At 40.7% G+C, this 22,176-nt stretch overlaps 1 protein-coding gene across 1 annotated transcript; it reads right to left on the bottom strand.

Moving 5' to 3' along the window:
• Positions 1–5,681: 5,681 nt before the first annotated feature.
• LOC108573096 (paired box protein Pax-1-like) lies at positions 5,682–20,286 on the bottom strand. The gene is made up of 3 exons (XM_017935466.1): positions 20,253–20,286; positions 7,055–7,702; positions 5,682–6,273 (listed from the first exon to the last, which is right to left on the bottom strand). The coding sequence occupies exons 1-3, from the start codon at positions 20,284–20,286 to the stop codon at positions 5,780–5,782; spliced, it is 1,176 nt and encodes a 391-aa protein (XP_017790955.1). The 3' UTR covers positions 5,682–5,779.
• Positions 20,287–22,176: the final 1,890 nt, after the last annotated feature.

The following is a 22,176-nucleotide window of genomic DNA, read 5'->3' as shown; positions in this document are numbered from 1 at the left end:
AAAATAACTCCTCGGAATGGTAAATAGTAATCTTTTTACAGTAACCTTACCAAAATATCATTTACAATGAAACTCTAAGCAATTCTAACTATATACAACGATTAAATTTACTTCGTAACGAGTGTGTACGAGGTTAAAATTTTTTCCCGCCTTATTACTAACCTAACCAAATACCGAATCAAATAATAGAACGATTAAAATATGTAATTTACCACGTGTAATAGCTTGTAGTTCATTAAGTTCGGAATGCTAAGTCTGTAAAAAATATTCTTTTCTACACGACAGTTCCCCTTGGTTCCATTATTTTACCACGTGACAAGTAATTTCCAGGAAAAACCGGGCCCGAAACAGAAGACGACCATTTTTCCCGCGCATTATCCGACGTTCCACGTGCAAAGAAGCGAAAAAAGGAGATAGATTAAAAGTAGGAGCGACGACGCTCGACATCGAGTAGCGTAGAAGCATGAAGCGTGCGACGCGACGCGACACGCAGCTTCGCGGAGACATGAGAGAAGCCGACAGGGGCTAGGGGTCTGTGAGCTATTTGTACACCGAATGGAAAACGCGGCTCGACTTGCCTCTCCAGACGAAAGGAACACGCTGGACCAGGAGAACGGGACGTTTTCTTAATTATCACGTTCCACCCCTTTCCCTTTTCTCCTATTTGCTGATCCACAGGATCTATCATCGTGAAGATACGAAGTCTACGAGATAGTAGGGCCAAATTACTCTTAATGTAAATTTGAATTGGAATATTTGAATCTGAAAGTTTAAATTTGAATACTTCGAGTTTAATTGGCTGAATTTTAATTTCAGAGTTTGAATATATAAATTTGAATATTTGAATTTGTATACTCCAGTTAGAGGAAACGAAGCGAGCACGAGCAAGAAGCAAGCGAAAGAAGGGTTGCCCGCGATCCTCTTAAGCGCTTCCTCCGGCGGTTTCACGTTTCTCAAAGTACGAAAAGTTATTCCATCACTGTAGTTACTTCAGCTCGTTCTTGGGAAATCGTGCGGCTCGACGTTGACGCTGCACCTTCCAGCCGTACGAAATCTCGGCCCATTAATCGCGCGTGCTCTTCTAATACATTCTATTCTATTCTAAGCGAAGATACGTGTAGCGCGTGTTCCCTCTCCGTAGGGTTTATTTACCCGTTAATTTATTAGCGTATCTTCGTCATGGCGTAGCTCGTAATCGAGCGTGACGGAGTTCGCGAGATCGGCGAGCAAAGCTAACTCTCGCCCCCAGAAGTCAGCCGTATTTTAAACAGAGAAAGGTTGAGCTGGACACACCATTCTCTCGCTCATTCGAGTCTTCACCTTCTCTCTGCAAAAACCCCTGACGTATATTTGCCGTGGAAATTTATACGTCTATTCACGGCCAATGTCTGTACACTCCTCTGATATTAGAAGCTACTTTGACAAGCCTTGTGAGCTTCTAACAAATTACCCTCTTGTCTTCCTTATTTCATTTTTATCACTGATAATTAATAGCCTATCTGCTAATCTTCTTACACCTATTATACATTTACATACGGTAAATAGACTCTTTATTTTTTCTTTCGTGACCGAAAGACGTCTGATTTTTTTTCTTCGAGGAAGAAGGAACGAAAAATCTGCCCCTTTCTTTTCTCGCGGTTAATAAGACCAACCGCGCCCTTAATGAGAACGTGGAAAACCGACACTGAACGACTTCCAAAGAAGCGGTTCTGTCGCTCCTTTGACTAGGCAGTAATAGTGTATCGGGGCGGAGTATCACACCGCAGAGTAGAAAGGGGATATTCGTATTTCAAAGGGACGGTTCGTCATGCCGCAACGGGACTCATTATGTTATATGCGCGTCTAAACGTCACCAGAAAAACACACTTCCAAGCTTATACGTCGACAGGAGGTGCCGATTATTGTTACCCAAGCTGTTACATGGAAGACTCACTTATCAGGTGTCAGTCTTTAACCCTTTCTTCGCCTCGTTTTGCTTCGCCTCGTCGCTTATTCAATTGAAACGGAAACTTGTAAAATTCGAAAAAATGATCGTAACAGCGTCTGATAGATTGTTATTGTAAAAATGTATTTCGCAGAGTTATATCGAAAATTGGACATAGAACTTTAATTAGGATCAATTGTAAAAGGATCGAGTTGATGCTTTTCCATTGCGAAACGTGGTTTATCGTACGGATTCTATCTAAATGGCGCCTGAATTCCGCTTGATATCACCTTCCATTGGAAAAACTATCATTGGTTATTTTGACCGAGGCTCGTGAGCGCCGGGAACGCCGAGTGGGTGTCTAATTTCGTCGAAGAGGAGGGATTTCACGCTCGATCAACGCTGATTGGACAGCGCCGACTCGTTTGCTTTTATAACTCGGCGCGCGCGCGCGCCGATACCTACACAAAAGACAACACCACGCGTGTACTGTTATCTGCTTCCTTATCGTACAACAGAAGCTGTTGGATATTCAGCTGAGAAAGCGTTTCTATCGTTTGTCAATCTCACTTTGTTCTGATTTTATCGTTCAAGTTATTACCAATCTATTTGTTCCAAATTTGTTTTTTTTTTTATTAAAGTCGAACTAGAAATATTATTTCACTTAATTAACGCGGTCTATACCACGTGTGCCATCGAGGGACACACGAGAGTTTTCGAAAATGGAATTTTAATCGAAAGAAAACAATTATTTTTCGATTTGATGCTTGCGAATGTGAAAAATTCAGTCCGTGTCGATATTTTTCAATAACTAAACGATTTTATCAGGTAGTTTAGGCAGGTACCATCGGTGATAAACGAGAGTTTTCAAAAATGAAGTTTTAATTAGAAAAAAAGAGTTACTCTTCGATTCGATGTTTGTTTATATCGATATTTTTCGATAATGAAATATTTTAACGTGAACTTTCTTTCAACACTCCGGTGAAACTTGCAATTCTGCCGTGACAAGGAACTCGTGAATTACGATTGAAGTATGCGTTTCAAAGAGAGAGAGTTCGAATCGCACTTTCTTCGTGGAACGTTGTTTCTTTGAAAAACAAGGGAGGAAACGATTAATTTAGTTGTAGGCTTGTACGCATTAAGAACGATATCGCAGCTCATTAAACATGGGGACGAACATTATCTTTGGTTACACAGAAACTCTTCTGATTATTCGGAATGGAAGCATCAATCAAAACCGTTCCACACGTTATCGGGTAAAGTTACGCGCGAATCGATGCACACTTATATCTGGTTGCGTGTGTTTTACAAGAGCCGTTAACAAGGATACGCGATAGTGCATGTAATTCTCGCGACACACAATTATTCTAACCGTCGCCATATAAAATCAGCAAGCGTGTTTTACGATCGTCACATTCTTTCCGATCCGTTCTCTACGAGCCCTTTCATCCGTTTATAGTTCGATGCGAACAGCGAAGTCGAAGAGACGCTGATTGTAAATAGCTAATTGACATCTTTATTGAGGCAACTTCGCTGGTACATTGTTGCAGCCACTTGTAGTTCAATGTTTCAACGTGGAACTGAAATATTCCAATTGAGATTTCGGGATATTTTAGCTGGAGCGATTGGAAATGGATTTAATTGACTCCGGAATTTAAATATCGCGAATTGAAGAATTTTAGTTTTGCTAATTTGAGAATTTGAATATTGCGAATTTAGGAATTCGAGGTGAAGAATTTAAATATCGCGAATTGAAGAATTTTAGTTTTGCTAATTTGAGAATTTGGATTTTAGTAATTTGAGAATTTGAATATTGCGAATTCAGGAATTTGAAGTGAAGAATTTCAATTTTAATAATATGAGAATTTCAATTTTACGAATTTGAGAATTTTAGTTTTAATAATTTGGGAATTTGAATATTACGAATTTAGGAATTTGAAGTGAAGAATTTAAATATCACGAATTTGAGAATTTTAGTTTTAATAATTTGGGAATTTGAATATTACGAATTTGAGAATTTCAATTTTAATAATTTGAGAATTTGAATATTACGAATTTAGGAATTTGAAGTGAAGAATTTAAATATTACGAATTGAAGAATTCCCATTTAAAACTTTGAATATTTGAATTTAACAATTTAACTCTCCCCCTTTCCTTACTCAGCTTCTTCAGCCTTGCTTGGACCATTTCTGGAGCGGCGATCAAACTGAATACATACCTTGTGTTCTTCGATCGATTGGAAACTCGCGATTACGCGAGCACACGGACAACTAAATCTCAAGATGACTTCGTCGGTTTTTCTTTCATTCCCCTTAAAACGAACTTTCCCTTCGCATCAAGGAAGTCTTTGCTAATTACACACCAAGATCGCCGCGAGAAGATTAACTTAACAGGCACAAGTTACCGCGTTCTCCAACAGAAAGCGAAGGAAAAAGAGAAACAAATAGAAAGAAATTCTTCCTGAATTTTCACTCCTGTTTAACCGAATCAGACATTTCCGTCTTTCGGATAATTCGTATCGTTGGAAGAAAATTGAACGTTGGAAAGCGTCGTGCCAAGAAGGAGCGGAATTGCAGAGAATCTAAAGCACCGTTGTATTCTTGAACTCTTCAGCGTGCCAACTGAGCCGTGAGCTAGGAGGTAGATTAATGTCCGAGGCGAGAAAAAGATTTCGGTTAATTATAGTGATGGAGGGACGTAAAGAGAGACAGTTTGTCCGCGATGCATCGTTACCAGACTAATCTTTTCGACATCTCCGTGTAATTCGACTCTCATCTTTTACTAATCTCTTCTTCATATATTTCCATCAAGCTCGACAAACTTACCTTACCTTGCTATCCGGTTTTTATCGTATACTCGAATTAAATCTGAAAAAGATTACGGTGATAAAGGGAGGAAGGTTACACATACACACACACATATGTCGTTTAACTTCAAGGAAAATATATATTTCCCAAAATGACAAAAATTGCATTCCATAAAAAAGCATGGCAGAGGACTATAGTCGCTCAATCGTGACACGATTGTACACAATTTATCAGTTAAATAATATCAATAGCGTTCCATCGGTCCAGAGACTTCTTTAAACGTTTCCTTTAACAATGATTACATCATTAAACCTACGCAAAGATCGAACAAACGTACAAAAAAAAAAAAAACGGGCTGAAGGATTGAACAGTGTGTAGATCCTTATTATTATTATTTTTTTTCTCTATAAAATTACAACAATCTTCTTCTCTCACAGTCGTAGAATTGCTTTTCCTTATGGCACTCGAAAAAAAGGCACTTTTGGCGAATGACGATGATAAAAATACATAATACTGGTGACGATGATATACCGTTCTCGCCTGTCTACAGAGATCCAATCACGCTTTACAAGCTTCAATTCACAGTCACTCTTACAAACTTACTACGAACTTCTCCGAAATAGTCTCAGAAAATTCTTCAACATCCATATTCTCCCACTCAAGGACCACTGAACATCGTCAGAATTCTCTCTCATCCGCACGTTGTATCCCAAATTCGTTACAAACTTCTCAGATATAGTCTCAGAAAACTCTACAACATCTCAAGGACCACCAAACACCATCGAAATTTCTCTTTCATCCACTCATCGTTATCCCGATCCTCCCAAATTCCTTACAAACTTCTCAAAATACAGTCCGAGAAAGTTCTTCTTCAACGTCTACTCTCAAGGACCACCAAAACACCATCGAAAATTCTCTCATCCACTTCTTCTAATCCCAAATTCCTCTCAATCTTCTCGCGAACAGTCCCAGAAAGAAATGTTCTCCTCTTCAGCGACGATCCTCTCATCGCTCTTCATCTTTCTCCTGAAACTTCTCTAATCCTTTCTCAATTACAGGGACTGGCTGGCTGGCTGTTCACCGTGGACGACTGCATCATGATCGACTGCACGGTGAGGACAGGTGACGTGGTCGCGACAGGTGTCACGTTGTCCGAGTGATGATGATGGTGATGATGGTAGAGAGCTGACGCGTAATACTGCTGATGGTGATGATGATGGTGGTGCGGATGATGGTAACCGCTGGTGGTCTCTTCGTTGTTGTTGTTATTGTTACTGGTCGAGTTGTCGTTGCTTTGATGATGATGATGATGGGGATGGGGATGGTGGTGATGGTTGTTGTTGACCGTCGCGCAGATCGGCGACGTTGGCGACGGGGATGACTGAGAATTGGCGAGATTGCAACCGCTGGCGAGGATGTCGTGGACCGTGTGAGGACTGGGCCACTGTAAACCAGCCGGTGTGGACGTCTGATGAGCGATTCCAGTGTGATGAACTGTGGTCGGAGAGGACGGAGACAGCTTGCTAGGGGTCGTCGGTCCAACTGGAAACGCACCGGTACCAAAAAATTGGTGGATGAGGGGACACAGGTTCGTTGGAATTCTGTTATATTTTTCAGCGATCAGGATGGAAGAAAGAGACGCGACTGTTGCCGGATATCCCGAGAGCTCGCTGCTAGAACTGAACGCATACTTCAAGTTGCGGATACTTGACCGCAGCCTCGAACCTAAACTGTTCTTCCACCAATCTGTCACGCACCGTGCTCGGTACCTTGGCTTTTCGATCGAGAACTTTTTTCGTATCAACATGTTCAGTGTCGGAAAAGTAGAAACAGAAAGTTAATTAGTTTTCTGTCGTTCCTTGGAATTTTTCATTTTAATGGAGGAAGCATGAATTAGTGTTAACACGTTCGCTACCACGGTTTACATTCTTAATATCTATATTTTTTTCAGTTTTACATAGTACGATAGATGCCTGCACTTATACACACCTAACAGTGCATTTTTTATTATGTATTACAGGTAGATAGTACCGTTCTATCGTGGGAATTGGTCACACATATGTGACGCTGGTAGCGAACGTGTTAAATAAATAAAACGAACCTTGTAAAATATAGCTAAACTTTTCACAACACGTTCCTTAGATTGAAATGCTTCTCTATCGGACAGTGAACGTGTTAATCCCGGAAATATCAAGGTAGACTACCCAGTGACTGTGATCTACAGCGCGAGCGCGAAGCAAGCCTATGTACTCCGAAAGTTCTCGTTCGAAGGAAGAAGAACAAGAAACGTAACACAAGAACGTAGTAAACACCTGCTACCAACCTGGATGATGATGATGATGATGGTGATGCGTAACAGCGGGTGGAGGCGTCGCGTGATACGGCGTCGGTGGATACGGTACAGGACAAAGCGCAGCTCCTGCGGCTGCAGCCGCCGCGTACAAATGGTGATGATGATGATGATGCGCCGGATGATGCGGATGATGGTGTATAGCTGTGGCAGCGCCGACTTTGTTCCTCAGTATCCTCGAGATGCTGCTGACCGATGGCACGTTGTACTTGTCGCAAACACCGTCAGACAACAAACGATCCCTGATCTCCCACGCGAATATCCCCGGATCCTTGAGCTTCAGCTGTTTGATGTACTGGACGACCTTAGGCGTGGTAACACGGGGCTTGCTACCACCGATAGCACCGGGCAGTATGCTGCCTGTCTCGTGGTAACGGGCCAAGATCTTGCTGACACAACCATGGCTGACCCGCAGCTGCCGCGAGATGTCGCACGGCCTGATACCAAGCTGAGCAAGCTCGACTATTCGCAACCTGACCGCGTTTGGCAAGGGACGACCGTTAACGAACACTCCGCCAAGCTGGTTCACCTCACCGTACTGTTGCTGCTGCTGCTGCTGGTGAGGCTGCTGCTGCTGTTGCTGCTGCTGTTGATCTGCACCGAGTTCGCTCGTGTTACTCTCTGTTCGTGGAGAACGAATTTAACGGGCTGAGGCAGAGGTTTGCCGGAGGTGTGGATTCGTTCGTGCGAGAGTTTCTGCGTTTTTTGGGGGGGGGGGTGGTGTCTTTTTGGGGTACTATGTTTCTTTGACTCTTGGATGGAGGAGGAGTATGACTGTTTGTATTGGTTAACGCTAGGTTTTGCGGAGATTTGTACCCGTTTCTACGGACACGCGTCAATTGATCGCAAATTTTTTTTTAAAAGTAATTTATTTTATATGAAAAGAACGTATTATGTACTGTTAACTTGTAAACGAAACTATGCGATGTTATAGATTTATGTAAGATTTATGTTAAGCATGAGTGGTAGGAGAGAAATGTAAACGGTTTCTGTAATTCCCAGAAACTCGAAACGCCAGTGAAATTCGAAATGCGCCAAAATGACGCGTCCCGTAAACCTAGTGTTAAATGTATTTATGTGAGTTTATTGGTTGTATAGGAGTCTATTGTGTTCGAAGGGTTAATTGAAATATTTCTTTCTGTTTTTTGTTCTCGTTTTGGGTCAGAAATAGGATTGCGTTAACGCTTGGAACCAGTCGAAGAAGAAAAATTAGACGGACCCTTTCAGGGTGGTTCGATTAAAAGTGACCCTCGGGTCCATAAAAAAGTCGATAAATCCCTCAGTTTCCACTCGGTGAACCCCTCTATTTAAGATACGCGTAACGAAGAGAGCAACACGATTTTGATTTATAAAATCGGCGTAGGTACTAATAGGAACGCAAAGGGACCACGTTACTTACTCCTCCGTCGATTGCAACGTGTCCGAGACACTAAATAACGCGACTACACCTGGCGCTTGGGGCTCGTTTTAATGAGATGCAGATGTATGTCGGTTGTAGCAACCCTTAATTAGCGAAGCAATGCCCTAGCAATTGCCTCTAACTGCATACCAAACCCACCTAAATTCCGTTCGCCGGTAAGCGAAGACAACAACCCGTTACGGGCAGGCATAATAAGAGGGCTATCTTTAACTCCAGCGCGCTTTCCTCGCGTGTTCCTCCTCTTCGCCGCGAAACACGTTAATTGTCTGTTATCAGAGAGACGGGGAAAATTATTGGAGAGAGTTGTCGAACTAGTGTTTAAAAATGTGAAATAAACGGGCTGCGGAAAATGTAAACAGAAAATTTTCAGACCTCGAATCATCGAATATTAACCCTTTCACGACTGAATTTTTTGTTCTTTAAATTTCTTATCTGTCTACGATCATGGATAGATAACAGTCTATCGTTGCGTCTGTAAGGTAGGCTTAATTGAGATCAATTTTGCTTGAGGGATGCAAAGGGTTAAAAAGTACGTCTTTTGGTTTTTAAATTTATCTATTTACCGATGGATGCTTGATCAATTTTTGCCTAGGATATTCAAAGGGTTAAAAAGAAATGAAGTACGATTTATGCAACGTTCGACTACTGTATTGCACCTACGATAATTCTAATAACACCGTGTTTCTGTGATTATTAAATTAATTTCAACTTTCAATTTCCAAAAAAATTCAGAAAAAAGTCATTTCGTACTTATCCGTAGATTCGAAGCTTCCCTTCATCGTCACGATGAACAAATAAAAGTACAAAGACATCGACGTCCTCCATTCACAACTTAGACCTCGCAAACATTAACATCTTCGAGGTCCTTTGATGTCGAGAGAGGATCGAATCTCTCCCTCTAGCCGTTTGCATCTATTTTGAAGAAGCGTAATGGATCTGGAGAGGAGGTGGACGGATATCCGCGAAGGAAATACGTGTCTGTTTATGGAACATGAACGAGGACTTTCTCTCGCGGAAGGGGACATTTATGTCTGCTCTTCTCTTTCTAAGCGATCTTCTTCTCTCCCTACGAGTTGATGGTTACGTCGGTTTCCCTTTCTCGTTCGTTCCTCTTTTCTACTTACGCGTTACGGCCAGAACAGGAATAAATAAGAGGAGGAAAGGAGGGCTGTACGTGATTCCTGGAAGAAGAGTTCCGTCGGCGACGCCGCCAACCGTAGAGACGCGTTTTTGCCAGGCCATCGGCCACCATTTTTTTTCATCCTCCACATCCCCTCAGCTCTCCCCGTAATGGCGGTTTCTTGGCAGAGGCGCGAAACACGCGCCCTTTACGCCACATTTCAACCATCAACGGTATATCGATGGCGTAGAGGAAAGGGGCAGCCTTTGAACCAGCGTTACGAGGAAGAATTTTTAAGAATTTATACGATTCTATGATTTGTAGGAGGTTCTGTAGTAAGTGCGTGCTTTCAGATTTGAAAATTATTGCTTCGAAGGAAGATGAGAAAGTGTCGTTTCTAGTTTTCAATCGTTATCTGAAGAATTTTCTTTGGTATTCGTTTGCTATTTTAAATCTCGAAGGGGAAGTGTCGTTCCTGCAATTTTACTCGATAACTGAAGAATTCTCTTTGGTATTAATTTCCTGTTTTAAATCTGTATAGATGGGAAATTGTCACTTTTGCAATTTTAATTGATAGCTGAAGAATTTTCTTTGGTATTCGTTTTCTATTTTACATCTCGGAGGAGAAGCGTCGCTTCTGCAATTTTTATCAACAGCTAGAGAACTGTGCTTAGAATTTCTCTCAAATTGAACATTCTATCAATTCATAATAAATCACAATTTTGATTTTAATTTTCAGCCGAAGTATTCTACTCGCAATTTTTCCCAAACTGTTAACTTCTATCCAACGAACAAGTTCCCACGGATAGGTCGAAAATTTCGCCTCTCGCAATTTACTCCGAAATTCTTCAACTTCTTCTGATAAACAGTTTTCTAAACGGACGGTTCTCCCGCTGACAGGTTTACAAATATTTTCTCAGTAGCGAGATTAATCTATAGTCTGGTCGGAGGAGTAGAGAGCGGGTTTCGCGGGCGTTTTAATTGAAAGACAAACGAGGAGGCGGTTTTCCACGAATCACCCTGGTAAAAGGAGAGAGTTTTTCAGCGGACGATCGCGAATTCGTGGAACGACCCCGACGTGGCCCGTTAAACTCCAACGATTTGGACTTAATGAGCCGCGTTACATTAAAGCCCCGTCTTTTTGCCGGCGAACCGTTCGATCGCGAGGGAGTAGCGTGGCGCGCGCTCGTTAAACAGAAGACAAGCCCCGTGGTTTATGCCTGCTTCTGGTCGGCTTGCTTATAGGTGAGTAATTAATGAGGGGATAAAACGCTCGCCTGATAGATTTATAATTACGACGAATTTCCTTTCATTTCCAACAACATCTGTCTTCTACCGCGGATCTAGAGACGCTGTCGGCACCTCGTGAATCGCGAACACTTCAGTTCTATGGAAATACAGGGAGATCGAAGAATAATTCACTTTTTTGAATGAAACTTCAATCGACGAGAAGTTACTTGAATTTTCCGAGGTTCTTTCGGGATACCTGGTCAATTTTCGCAACGATACAGCTACTCTGTGTTCAGTATATAAATATAGAAAGACAAAAGAGAATGAATTTTTTAGAATCAAATGTGGCAGGTGCAAAAAATTGTTTAAACTTTTCTAGGCTTTTTGTGGTATAAAAGTAGCCTTCCCAGCGAATCATACTTAAATAGATGTAGGATAAATATTAAGACACTTACTGAATACAAAGCAAACTTAACCCTTTGCACTCCGAGTATTTTTTGATAAGATTAATAGTGAAACTTCTGGAAAGCCAAAGTTTTGTCTTGAAAAAAAAAAAGGATTTTTAGTGTTTACGAATTTATTTATTTGTATTTCTTCTGTTAAAATATAAAATAATATAAAAAAAGTCTGAATTGTACATTTCTCCAAAGTAATTACGCGTGTCGCCATAAAAGCGCCATTGGAGTGCAAAGGGTTAAACAGTCACTACAAAATTATTAAGATTGAATAAAAAAGAAGGTTACCAACATATTTTTCAAGGAAGCTAACTTAAATTTATTTGCCTTCTGTACAGATATAAAGGGTGCCCCAACACGTACAATATGAAGAAAGAAAAATTGGTATAAAAAGAAGACCAATATAAATCTGCTCCCGGTACATATCTAAACAATTATCCTTATCATTCTTATAAGCTACTTGGAGCACGTATATATCGAGCCCTTTCCTACAATCTAAACCAAATATTTTTCTTATTCCAGCCGCTAATCCCTGGCTCCCGAAGAAACTGAGAAATCCAATAAGGGTCAGCAATAAATTTCTCAACCTCACAAAACTTCACTCTCCGAAACTCCCTTCGGACCTTCTAAACTCCGCTCGATAACAGCGGTTACACAGAAACACGTGAGGAGAAACTCCAAGCAGAAGAAGGAACATACAAGCTTACAAATCAATTAGAAATCCACGTCTCTCCATTCAGACAAACTATACGTCCAGGGAACATGAGGAATTAGCGTGAAAGCAACGTCCCGAATGGGAGAAAAGGGATCCTCCCGGTGCGTGGCATCTGTGGACACGCACACGCGTCCACACACGGAGAACCCCCTTTTGCCAACGGAGGATACGTGTATTACACGCGTGTAAAATGACTACACGCGCGGTGATCCCTTTGATCTTCGGCCATTCATCAGCTCGCGTACACCCGCGGAAAAAGTCTAATAATATTGCGTTGCAACGCGACGTTCACGCGCGTGTGCGTGCGTGAAATGGCCAGATCCAGCGGTTCCACGCGACGATCCGCAGATGTACGATCCTGCACTCGATCTTCCCGCCTCGCGATTTATGTATTCCTCCTCGATTCTCGCGCGCGCGGGGAGGAACTGGTTGCTCCCGGGAGAGAAAACGAAATTCATCGTGGTCTCTAGAGAGGAGGAGAGCGGATCAACGGTTGCTTTATCGTAGGAACAGACGAGTCGGTCGACAATCGTGGATTATATTAGAGAAACGATGGAAGTCGACGTTATGCTTCTTGATCGAGATTGATAGCGACAGTCCAGCAAGATTTGGCCACCGGCTCAATGGCCGATTCATCGGAAGCGACGAAAATGGACGAAAGGTACATTGTGTTCGGAGTAATTATAGCGGTTTAGAGAGAATCTGGCGTTGGTGAGCTTAGAAACCTGGAGATGTTGCGAGGTTTCGTTTAATTTTCAGTCGAAAAACAGTTAATAGAATGTTTAATTGTATTTAGTTTTGTGCGAGGAAGTAAAATACCGAAGAGTTACTTGCATAAGCTGTTTGAAATTTTGTGGATATTTTTCTATCATCCTTTGGATTTTCTAGAGTTAATGTATTAGTTAGGAATTTGCATTAAATATTTGTTGATTCGCTGAGAGGATTGAATTTTTGAATAGAGATAAACGTGGCGCCTTTTCATAGATTATTTAACTTGTTCGGCAAGGTGGATGGATCGTATTTTATAACAGTACAATTAACTAAGTAGTGGTTAGAATAAAATAATGATCGTGAAATATAGATTAACCCCTTGATATGCCAAAAGTGGTCGATTTTATTATTTTTTAATTATTTCCTAGACGTACAGAAATAAGTTTCCCATTTATTTATAATTCTGACATAGATTTTCACCGTAAAATAGAAAGCACAGCGCAACACGAACAGTGTAAGAAAATAATTAAAATAATAATTTGAGTGTTAACGGGTTAAGAAAACTTCAGGACGATCGATTTTCTAGATTTACATCGTCGAACGATATTGCACGATAAAATTATTCGCTCGAAACGATAGCACCCCTTTCTCCACGGAATTTCGACGGAGTATCGCGCAGGAAGATGCACGGGGTGGCGATAAAAAGCGCGGAGGCGCGATGTAGAGCGGGAATCGGCTAATTTCGTAGCTGGAAATTTGCGAAAACGATACCGGGTAGGCGGAACAAATTGTCGCGGATAAAAGGAAGGAGTAAAAAGCGTGCAGAGCTGTTATAAGTAGAAAAGTGAAGCTCTGTGTTGGTGGAAGAGAGAGAGACGTGGGCGTGCACGGGCACGAGTGATGGATGTCAGTGTCACCCTCGAAAACATGTGTTCCGCTTACATAGATGCCCGAAACGCGACCAGTGTTTGTCTACCATTCTCACTCGCTAATTATCGACCCCGCTGCACCGTCCCCTTTGTCGGCCTCCGCTTTTATAGAAACGGATCTCTTTAATTTCATTTCCGCGCACATGTTGGTGATTAGCTCGACGCCGCGTCGCGCCGTGTCGCGACCAGAAAATTAAATCTTCTTCGTTTTTTCTCTTTTTTTTTTTCTGGCGGAACTAGTTTTCCAATCTGTGATCTGTATTAGTTGTTTTTTGTCGAAATTTTTGGGATCACTGCGCGTTCGATACGACGCGAATATTTTTGGGGTAGTGTCGTCATCGGTAATTCTAAATTTGTGAAAATTTGACGGGAAATTGAAAAATTTAATTCTCTCTTGCGTTAATTTCAAATTTTTGAAAAATTGATGGAAATTGGCGTGAGAAATCGGAAGCTTTGATCCCAAATTTATGAAAAGTTGCCGGAAAGTTGGCGGGAGAAATTGAAAAATTTAATTCTCTCCCGCGTTAATTTCAAATTTTTGAAAAATTGATAGAAATTGGCGTGAGAAATCGGAAGCTTTGATCCCAAATTTCTGAAAAATTCGCGGAGGAAATTGGAAACTTCAACTCTCTCCAGCGTTAATTTCAAATCCTTGAAAATATGATAATAAATAGGCGTGAGAAATCGGAAGCTTTAATCGCAAATTTATGAAAAATCGATGGCAAATTAGCCTAAAAGAAATCTCTGCAGCGTTAATTCGAAATTTACGAAAAATCGATAGCAAACAGGCGTAAGAAATCGGAAGCTTCGTTTCTAAATTTCTATCGATAGGAAATTGGCATAAATTGACAAGTGGTTAGAGATTCGTTCCCGGTATAGTGGATTTAGCGAGGAGGATCGCTAACGAGGTAGGTACGCGAGTCCAATTAGGAATAGACGAGAGATTTCATGGAATGGAGGATATTCAGAAGGGTCATGAATCTCGGTATTTAGTCAGAATGGCCGGTGACGAGGTGATGTATGATACGTGCATAGATTTATAACACGTGTATCTCTGCAAACACATTCGAAATAGTCCTGTCACGTTTCATCATTATTTCCAAAAAGATCCCGTATAAAATCTGGACACCAGCCAAACTACCATCAAATCGAATACGATAAATTCCATTATATTCAAATTTTCATTATAAGATCGTTTACCATCCAACTTGCTCCGTAATCGAACGCCTCTTATCGCGTTTTATACCCTCAAGAGAAACGCAATTACGATGAAATCATCTGTATATCTATCATCGTCTCTATATGTTTAATTTATCCGTCGAATTTGTTTTTTTAAACGCCTACAAATTGGAAAAACTCGTCGAATTCAGATATCGAAAGAACAGATTTCTAGTTTTTTTCAGAGATTATAGGATGGTTTATTTATAGGATTGAAATTTATGCAACTTGACGCAAGAGGAAATTAATTATGCGCTAATCGCGCACATTTTTCCAAGATAACCGTTTGACCTCGTCGAACATATTTAGTTTCGTCATAGCTACGCGGATTTCCAGACGCGTCTGCATCACACTGAATTTCAATTGCACTCCACAGACGTTGCACGTATTTGTTTTAATAAAATACTCCAACTGTTTGTTAATCAATTTTCCACGAGAGAGAGAGAGAAAAGAAGGATAAAGCTTCTTCCTTCGCTGAATCACATTTCACACTTATGTTCACGTTGGCTCGTAAACGTCCACCTCTGTTCATGTTCTTTTGAACTGTTTTGCCACGGTTGACAAGCTTCCACGTTGTTTTAATCACTTTACACCAGTTCGAAGCGATTCGTGACATTTACGCTCGCTTTTCGATTTCCCTTAACATACTATGCCGCGTTTTCCATGCGATTCTTACTGGTTTTCTTACCCGCCAGAGTAAACCGTACCTTTCTTCGTGCACCTAAAATACACCCGTGCAAAATTTATCCCGCAACACGCGTGTGCGTGAGCGTGGAGTGGACCCGCTCTCGCATCTGGAATACGCGATGACAGTGGGACCGAAATATATTCGATCGACGAGCAAAAAATTCGCCACCGCGAAAGTGTGGACCACCATTTTTTCCCCTTTTGTTTCACCGCACCGACTTGTCTGGATTTTTGCGAAAACGATGCTCAATTTTATCGAAAAATTCATCGGTAGATTTTTTAAGCAATCCACTTTCAAATAGAAAAATGGGAAATTGCACTTTGTCCACTTTGAAAATGAAAGGAAGGAATCCATATTGAAATTAATATTGTTCCATCTTTCAGAGGGGGAGAAATATTCCCCCGAGCTTTTTGACATTTTTCCACGATTTTTCTAGAGTTAATCTTAGAAATACTAAGCTTGGAAAATATCTCCCTGAGTTTTTCTACATTTCTGCACGCTGTGGAAAATCTTTCCAGAGTATTTCAGTATTTAAATTTTCAGAGCACTTGAAAATTTAAATTTCCAGAGTTTTTCAATGTTTGAATTTCCACAGATCTCCAGAATTTCGCACATTCGCAATTTTCTCTCCTCTTTAAACCACAGAATCAAATTTCCCCGCGGGGAACCATAAACACGAATACCAAACAAAATTTAAAAATCAACAAATATTCCACCTAAATTTTCTCTACAATTATCATCCCATTTCCACAATTTTCCAAGATTCGAGTTTCCACAGTTCTCCAGAATTTTTCAGAATTCGAGTCTCCAGAGTTTTCCACAATTTTTCAAAATTCGAGTTTCCAAAGTTTTCCACAATTTTCCAAGATTCAAGTTTCCACAGTTCTCCAGAATTTCCCACGTTTACAATTTTCTCTCCTCTTCAACTTCTTTCCAACGAAAAATAAAAGACAAAGAACGTTCCACCCAAAAATTCTTCCATTCACAACTTCGCAACTATCCTTCTATTCGCCATCCGCAGTAACAATTTCCCGTCCGCTGTAAATCGCTGCGTTAAATTTCCCCCGGTGTAGGGGCAAGAAGATGAATACCGAAGTAAAGTGAACAGCGAGCCGTAATTGAAAGCATCCTCTGTGCCGAGACGAAAATTGCTACTCGACCACGAACGGTATATAGAGTCGCGACAGGTTTTTGGGATGGGCTATTAGAAGAATCTGCTGTGGCTGACAGCCAGGATCTTGAATCACGGGACGGGTATGCAGAACTTCACGTCCAAATCGTGCAAGTAATAACTTGTCAACAATACATCTCCGGATCGTTTCGCCGTATGATCGTTGTTTGTGGATGACTATATGCCGTATCTAATAGTCCATGCGATACGTTCCACCCTGCCACGCTTTCATAGCCAAATCGCGGCCTCACGCTACATTTCTCCGTGTACCACAGTCGCAACCTCAACGTTTTCATAATTATTATTCACCAACTTACACTCGTTCATCTATCCACTAGTTTAATTCTTTCCACGTCCTCTCTGATTTTCTAGTTAACGTAGAATTTATTTCTTAGTTAATTCACAGATTCACACAGTGAATGAATCTTTTATTCGAACGATTTAGGTACAGCTATTGTAATATTATCTCTTTGACGGTGTTTCGAGTAATACAGTAACGTATGTAGAATATACAGAGAGAAAATACGACTGGAAAGAGTAAGAAGACGCATCGGAGTGTTGCTTAACGAGATGATAAAAATTCATATCTCTCCTTACGTCTCCGGTAATCTACGATTACGTATACACCGTCTGAACTGCTCAAATTAACTTGTAGGTTCACTGGGAATTAAGATAAAGTGTAATTTTAGCGTCTGTGAAAAAGGATTTTTCTTACGATAGTTGGTTATTGTTTCGACGATGTTTTAGAATGTGAACAGATGCTTGAAAATTTTGATAGAATTAGGAATATTTCGAGGATTTACAGGAGCGTTAACCCTTTACGGTCCAAATAGTCCCTTTATTTCAACGTTTCAACCTAGTATTAGTTATAAAATACTAAGTTTCATGCATAAAAGATAGTTTATTGTCGTTTATAATTTATCGGTGTACGATATCTGAGGGCGAACATTCTTACGGAAGGAAAGACCGCAAAGTCTTTTGTACCGGGTAAATTGACTTTCTCGGAGGGAATTAGGTTTAAAGGGACGACGAAAATTAGCGAGCGAAAATTGTCACCGTGCTTTTAAACCCGCAGGCGAGCAGAATCGTTGGAAACATCCTGAAGAGGATATCGCAAACAAATAGTCCCTAAGGTAGCCTCGGAGAACTCCAGAAGCTTGTATAAGTATTTGAGCAGTCCTTTGTCAACTGGACCCCTTAAAAGCTGGCTTCCTTGTTTAACTGGAACAAACTGTACTAATTGAACGCTAATGAATCTGTAACTGCACATTTCCTGTCATTGTCAATAATTTCTAGGACATCTGTATCCTAATCTGCAAGTTGAAATCAGAGAATTTAGGCGACAGGTTTCGCCATTCTCCGTTCGATTCCAGAATTTTTCGTAATTTCGAAATCTTCACAATAATTTCGAAGATTTCTCTATCTTCTTTAAACAGAAAAAGTGTAATCGGCAAGTTGAATTCAAAGAAATCGTACGATATTCCACTGTTCTACGTTCGATACCAGAATTTTCCTTAATTTCGAAGACTTCTGTATCCTTCGGTAAGAGGAAAATTTAATCTACAATTTAAAGTCAGAGAGTTTGCACGATATTTCGCTATTCTCCCTTCAATTCCAGAATTTTCCTTAATTTCGAAGACTTCTGTATCCTTCGGTAAGAGGAAAATTTAAATTCAGAGAATTTACACGACATTTCGCTATTCTCCGTTTAAACTCAGAATTTTCCTTAATCCCGAGACTTCGACAGTAATTTCAAAGATTTCTACATCTTCGAAAAACAGGAAAACTCTAATCGTCCACTAAAATTCAGAGAATTCCTACGATATTCGACTACTCCCAATTTACCACCGAAATCTTCCTCGATCTCGCGATTTTCACAACGTTGTTAAAGATCCTCTGATAGACGTAATCGTTCAATTAATCCCCGTCAATATCCGCAGAGAAACACGACCGATGAATTCCAACGTTCCACAGATAGTCTCAGCTGAAAGGTCTCTCCTCAATCGTGCAAAATAACGGTGGAACATTAACGGTTAATCGTTCGTTACAGTGTCGTGACAAATTTTTATTGTCCGCCGTATCTCTCTCTCTCTATGTACACCGAACGAAGGAGGACTACGTTCGGGATGCTGTTATCTCTCGGATATACATATACGTTCTCCAATGTATCTCGTTACATATATCGAGGTCTTGAACTGTACGTGCGTACACGGGTGTATTGGTGTCAATGACTTCGGAGATTGTCAACGTCATTCGAGAAACAAAAAAAAAAAAGAACCGGAGCCCGATAACGCAGGCGTTTTAAACCGCGGACATCGATTCGAATTCTATCGTTTCTCTTTGTTACTCTTGGTATATGCGAAATGTTCGTCACAATTCTTCACCTACCCAGCTTCTTTCTTTTATTGGTATCAGTGAAAATTGTTATTCGTTGAAAATGGTAATTTTCATGGTACAGCAATTTTAATTTTCAGTGGTTTCTGTTAGAGTGTTTTTTGTATTACAGTGGATTTACATTCGTTACTGTTTTTCAGATTCGCCGCTATCACTTTTCTCTCAGAGTTCTCTATAATATTCGTTAGGATAATTTAAATAGCGATTTCTATTCGTTACTATCCTTCAGATTCACCGCTATCACTTTTCTTTCGAAGTTCTCTATTAGGTTCCTTAGGATAATTTAAATAGCGATTTCTATTCGTTACTATCCTTCAGATTCACCGCTATCACTTTTCTCACAGAGTTCTCTATAATATTCGTTAGGATAATTTAAATAGCGATTTCTATTCGTTACTATCCTTCAGATTCACCGCTATCGCTATTCCCTCCGACTTTTCTATCACACGTTTTTATCATATTTCAATTTTCGCAATTCCCTCGCAAAGTGTGCCGCGTGTCCAGTATGGAATTATTGCAAGGGTAACGTCAGATCTAGGTCATCGGCAGCGTTTCACGCGTCACAACAAACGTGGAACATCATGGAGATTTATGATCCTGCGTTACCAAAATGTAGGTCATCTTACGCGCCTCGTTTCGATACGATTGAACGTGTCATTTCTCGTGTATCGACCTTCTTCTTCACAAAATTATACACGATCAATTATTTTTCTCCTATTCTACAACAAATATCCTCCTTCCGAGGTGACTACCTAATTACGTAAAATCACGTCCGAAATTTTCATAGTAACAGAGAGATACGCAGTTGGCTGAGACGCGCACCGGTATCTAAGTGGCGTAGATCATTGCTCACCAGGAAGCTGGTCTAACGAAACAGCCTCGTTAGAGAACGGTCCGCTTCGATATTCGTCAAGACGAGAAAACGCCGCTGACATAATTATTAAACGCGATCGTTCGTTTACTCGCGGGAGAGGCTTGGCGAGGCCTCAGCTGCCTCGAGAGTTTGGGAAAAAAGATCAAAAGCAGGGCGATAAGGACCGAGAGAGGGCATCCGGGACCCAGCAAGGCCAAAGGTTGCTGGAGAAATGAGTACAGTATACTTTCTATGAATGGAACTCACTTGTATCCACTTGTATACACTGTTTCGCGAGCATTATTTTCACTTGGAAAAATTACGTTTCGCCAATTCTACGTGTTCAACGTGGTACACCAAGCATAGAACGTTAAATTAGCCGTTTATGTAATTACTAAGAAATATTTTTATCGTGAAAGTATTGGCGATATTTGACAAATTTAGGATGACTAAGAGTATTAGCTAAAGAAGACGTTACAGTTTGTACTGATAAAGAAGAGTGCTTTTGCTTTCACTGTAACGAAGCACTCGTGGAAAGCACGATCCAGAGCATGAAATGGAAATGGGGTTCAATTTTGACAACTCTCCCCTACACTTTCATCCATCTTTCTATCCGTTTGCGACGAATTACGAAGAACAGACGGTTTTTTATTATCAACGAAGAAGGCTGAAACTTCTCTGATGGACAGCAGAGACTTAGATCCAATCTAGCCAAGGATAAAGATGAAGTTTGAAAGGAAAGTAGCGCTTAGGTGAGCTCGTGTTGGTAGATAATTCGCGGCAACCTATTTCATTATCGTTTAGCCGCGAAATTAATAAGTGGCGAGCGACGGCGCCAGATACAAACGCATGCAAGCGCCACGTCTCCATTTAATTATAAATTCAATTAGGTCGAAGTTGATTGACATATACACGCGTCACCAATTCTTCCATCCACCGATGGAGGAAAAAGGAAACTGAGACGCTCGCAAGAAGATCGACGATTATTCCAAGTTACATCACAGTTTAAAATTCTACGCGAGATAACGAAACGGACGGTTCCATTAATAGCACACGAAATAGTTGACGTATCGTATGATCATATGATTCAATCGACACTTTCCAATATCTGGATATTGATACCCTAACGTTTGTTCTTCTTCGACTGGTCCAATGGTAGTTCGGAAAATTTACGAACAGAATATGTTAACCCTTTGACTGCTATTGAAGCCTATATTTACCGTTTACTGCAGAATGGTCCGTAAGTAAACTTGAAAACGTTTAATAGAACAAATTTTGAGACACTAAGTAGAGAAAATGTTGTTCGATTTTTAAACGATAAATATGGACTCGTGGATCATCCTGTATTAGCGCCCACACCGCTCTTTTTTATTTATATAGTGGCTGTTAATGCTGTTTAACAGAGAAGAACGCTCTACTCTTCACTGACCAATCGTCAAAGGGTTAAAACAGTATTTATTTCAATATTTTATTTTCGAATTTAATTAAACTTGATAAATTTAGGGATAATTTAACAGCTTCTGTATCTATGTTGTGACTATCAATGCTGCAACTCAGCCGAACACAGCGAACGCTTCACTTTTCGGTGACCAATAGACAGTCAAAGGGTTGAACCATTATTTACGTCAAACTTAACTCGCGGTAATTGAACAAACTTGAAGATATTTTAATTTAACAAACAATTTCAGTCGTAGAGACGATCTCTCACCTAACACGATGGGATCCATCAGGAAGAGCAGCCTTGCAGCCGTCGGCTACATGCAACGCGGATCCTCCTTAACTCTGCAGATCCTCCTCCGTCGATATTTACCTCTTCTTCACTCTGTTTACACTACTCCAACCAATCTCTCTCCCCCTCTCTCTCTCTGGATCTAACCAACGTCTTGACAAGAAGTATGTCCCTTTAAAAAAATCCCCAGATAACTCTGTATATTTAACACACTCAGTTGTTCACCATACACCACCGTGTTCTTTCAACCAACAGCATCCCTTCTACCTTCACATTTTGCAATTATACTCATCACAGATGTGTGTCCCCGGCGTGTCAGTCGTCGTTTCGAAGCGATAAGAAGCGAAGATGACGTCTCGGTACGGTTACACTTCACTGATGCAACGTGAAGGAAATTGTCGCAACGATAACTTCATTCGCGTGGAGAAAGTGATAACGGAGTGGTCAGGTGAAATTTCGAGC

Source organism: Habropoda laboriosa, unplaced genomic scaffold (assembly GCF_001263275.1).
Source record: "Habropoda laboriosa isolate 0110345459 unplaced genomic scaffold, ASM126327v1 scaffold20, whole genome shotgun sequence".
Classification (NCBI taxonomy): Eukaryota; Metazoa; Arthropoda; class Insecta; order Hymenoptera; family Apidae; genus Habropoda; species Habropoda laboriosa.
The sequence above is the reverse complement of the archived record's forward strand: the minus strand, read 5'-3'. Positions and strand labels throughout refer to the sequence as shown.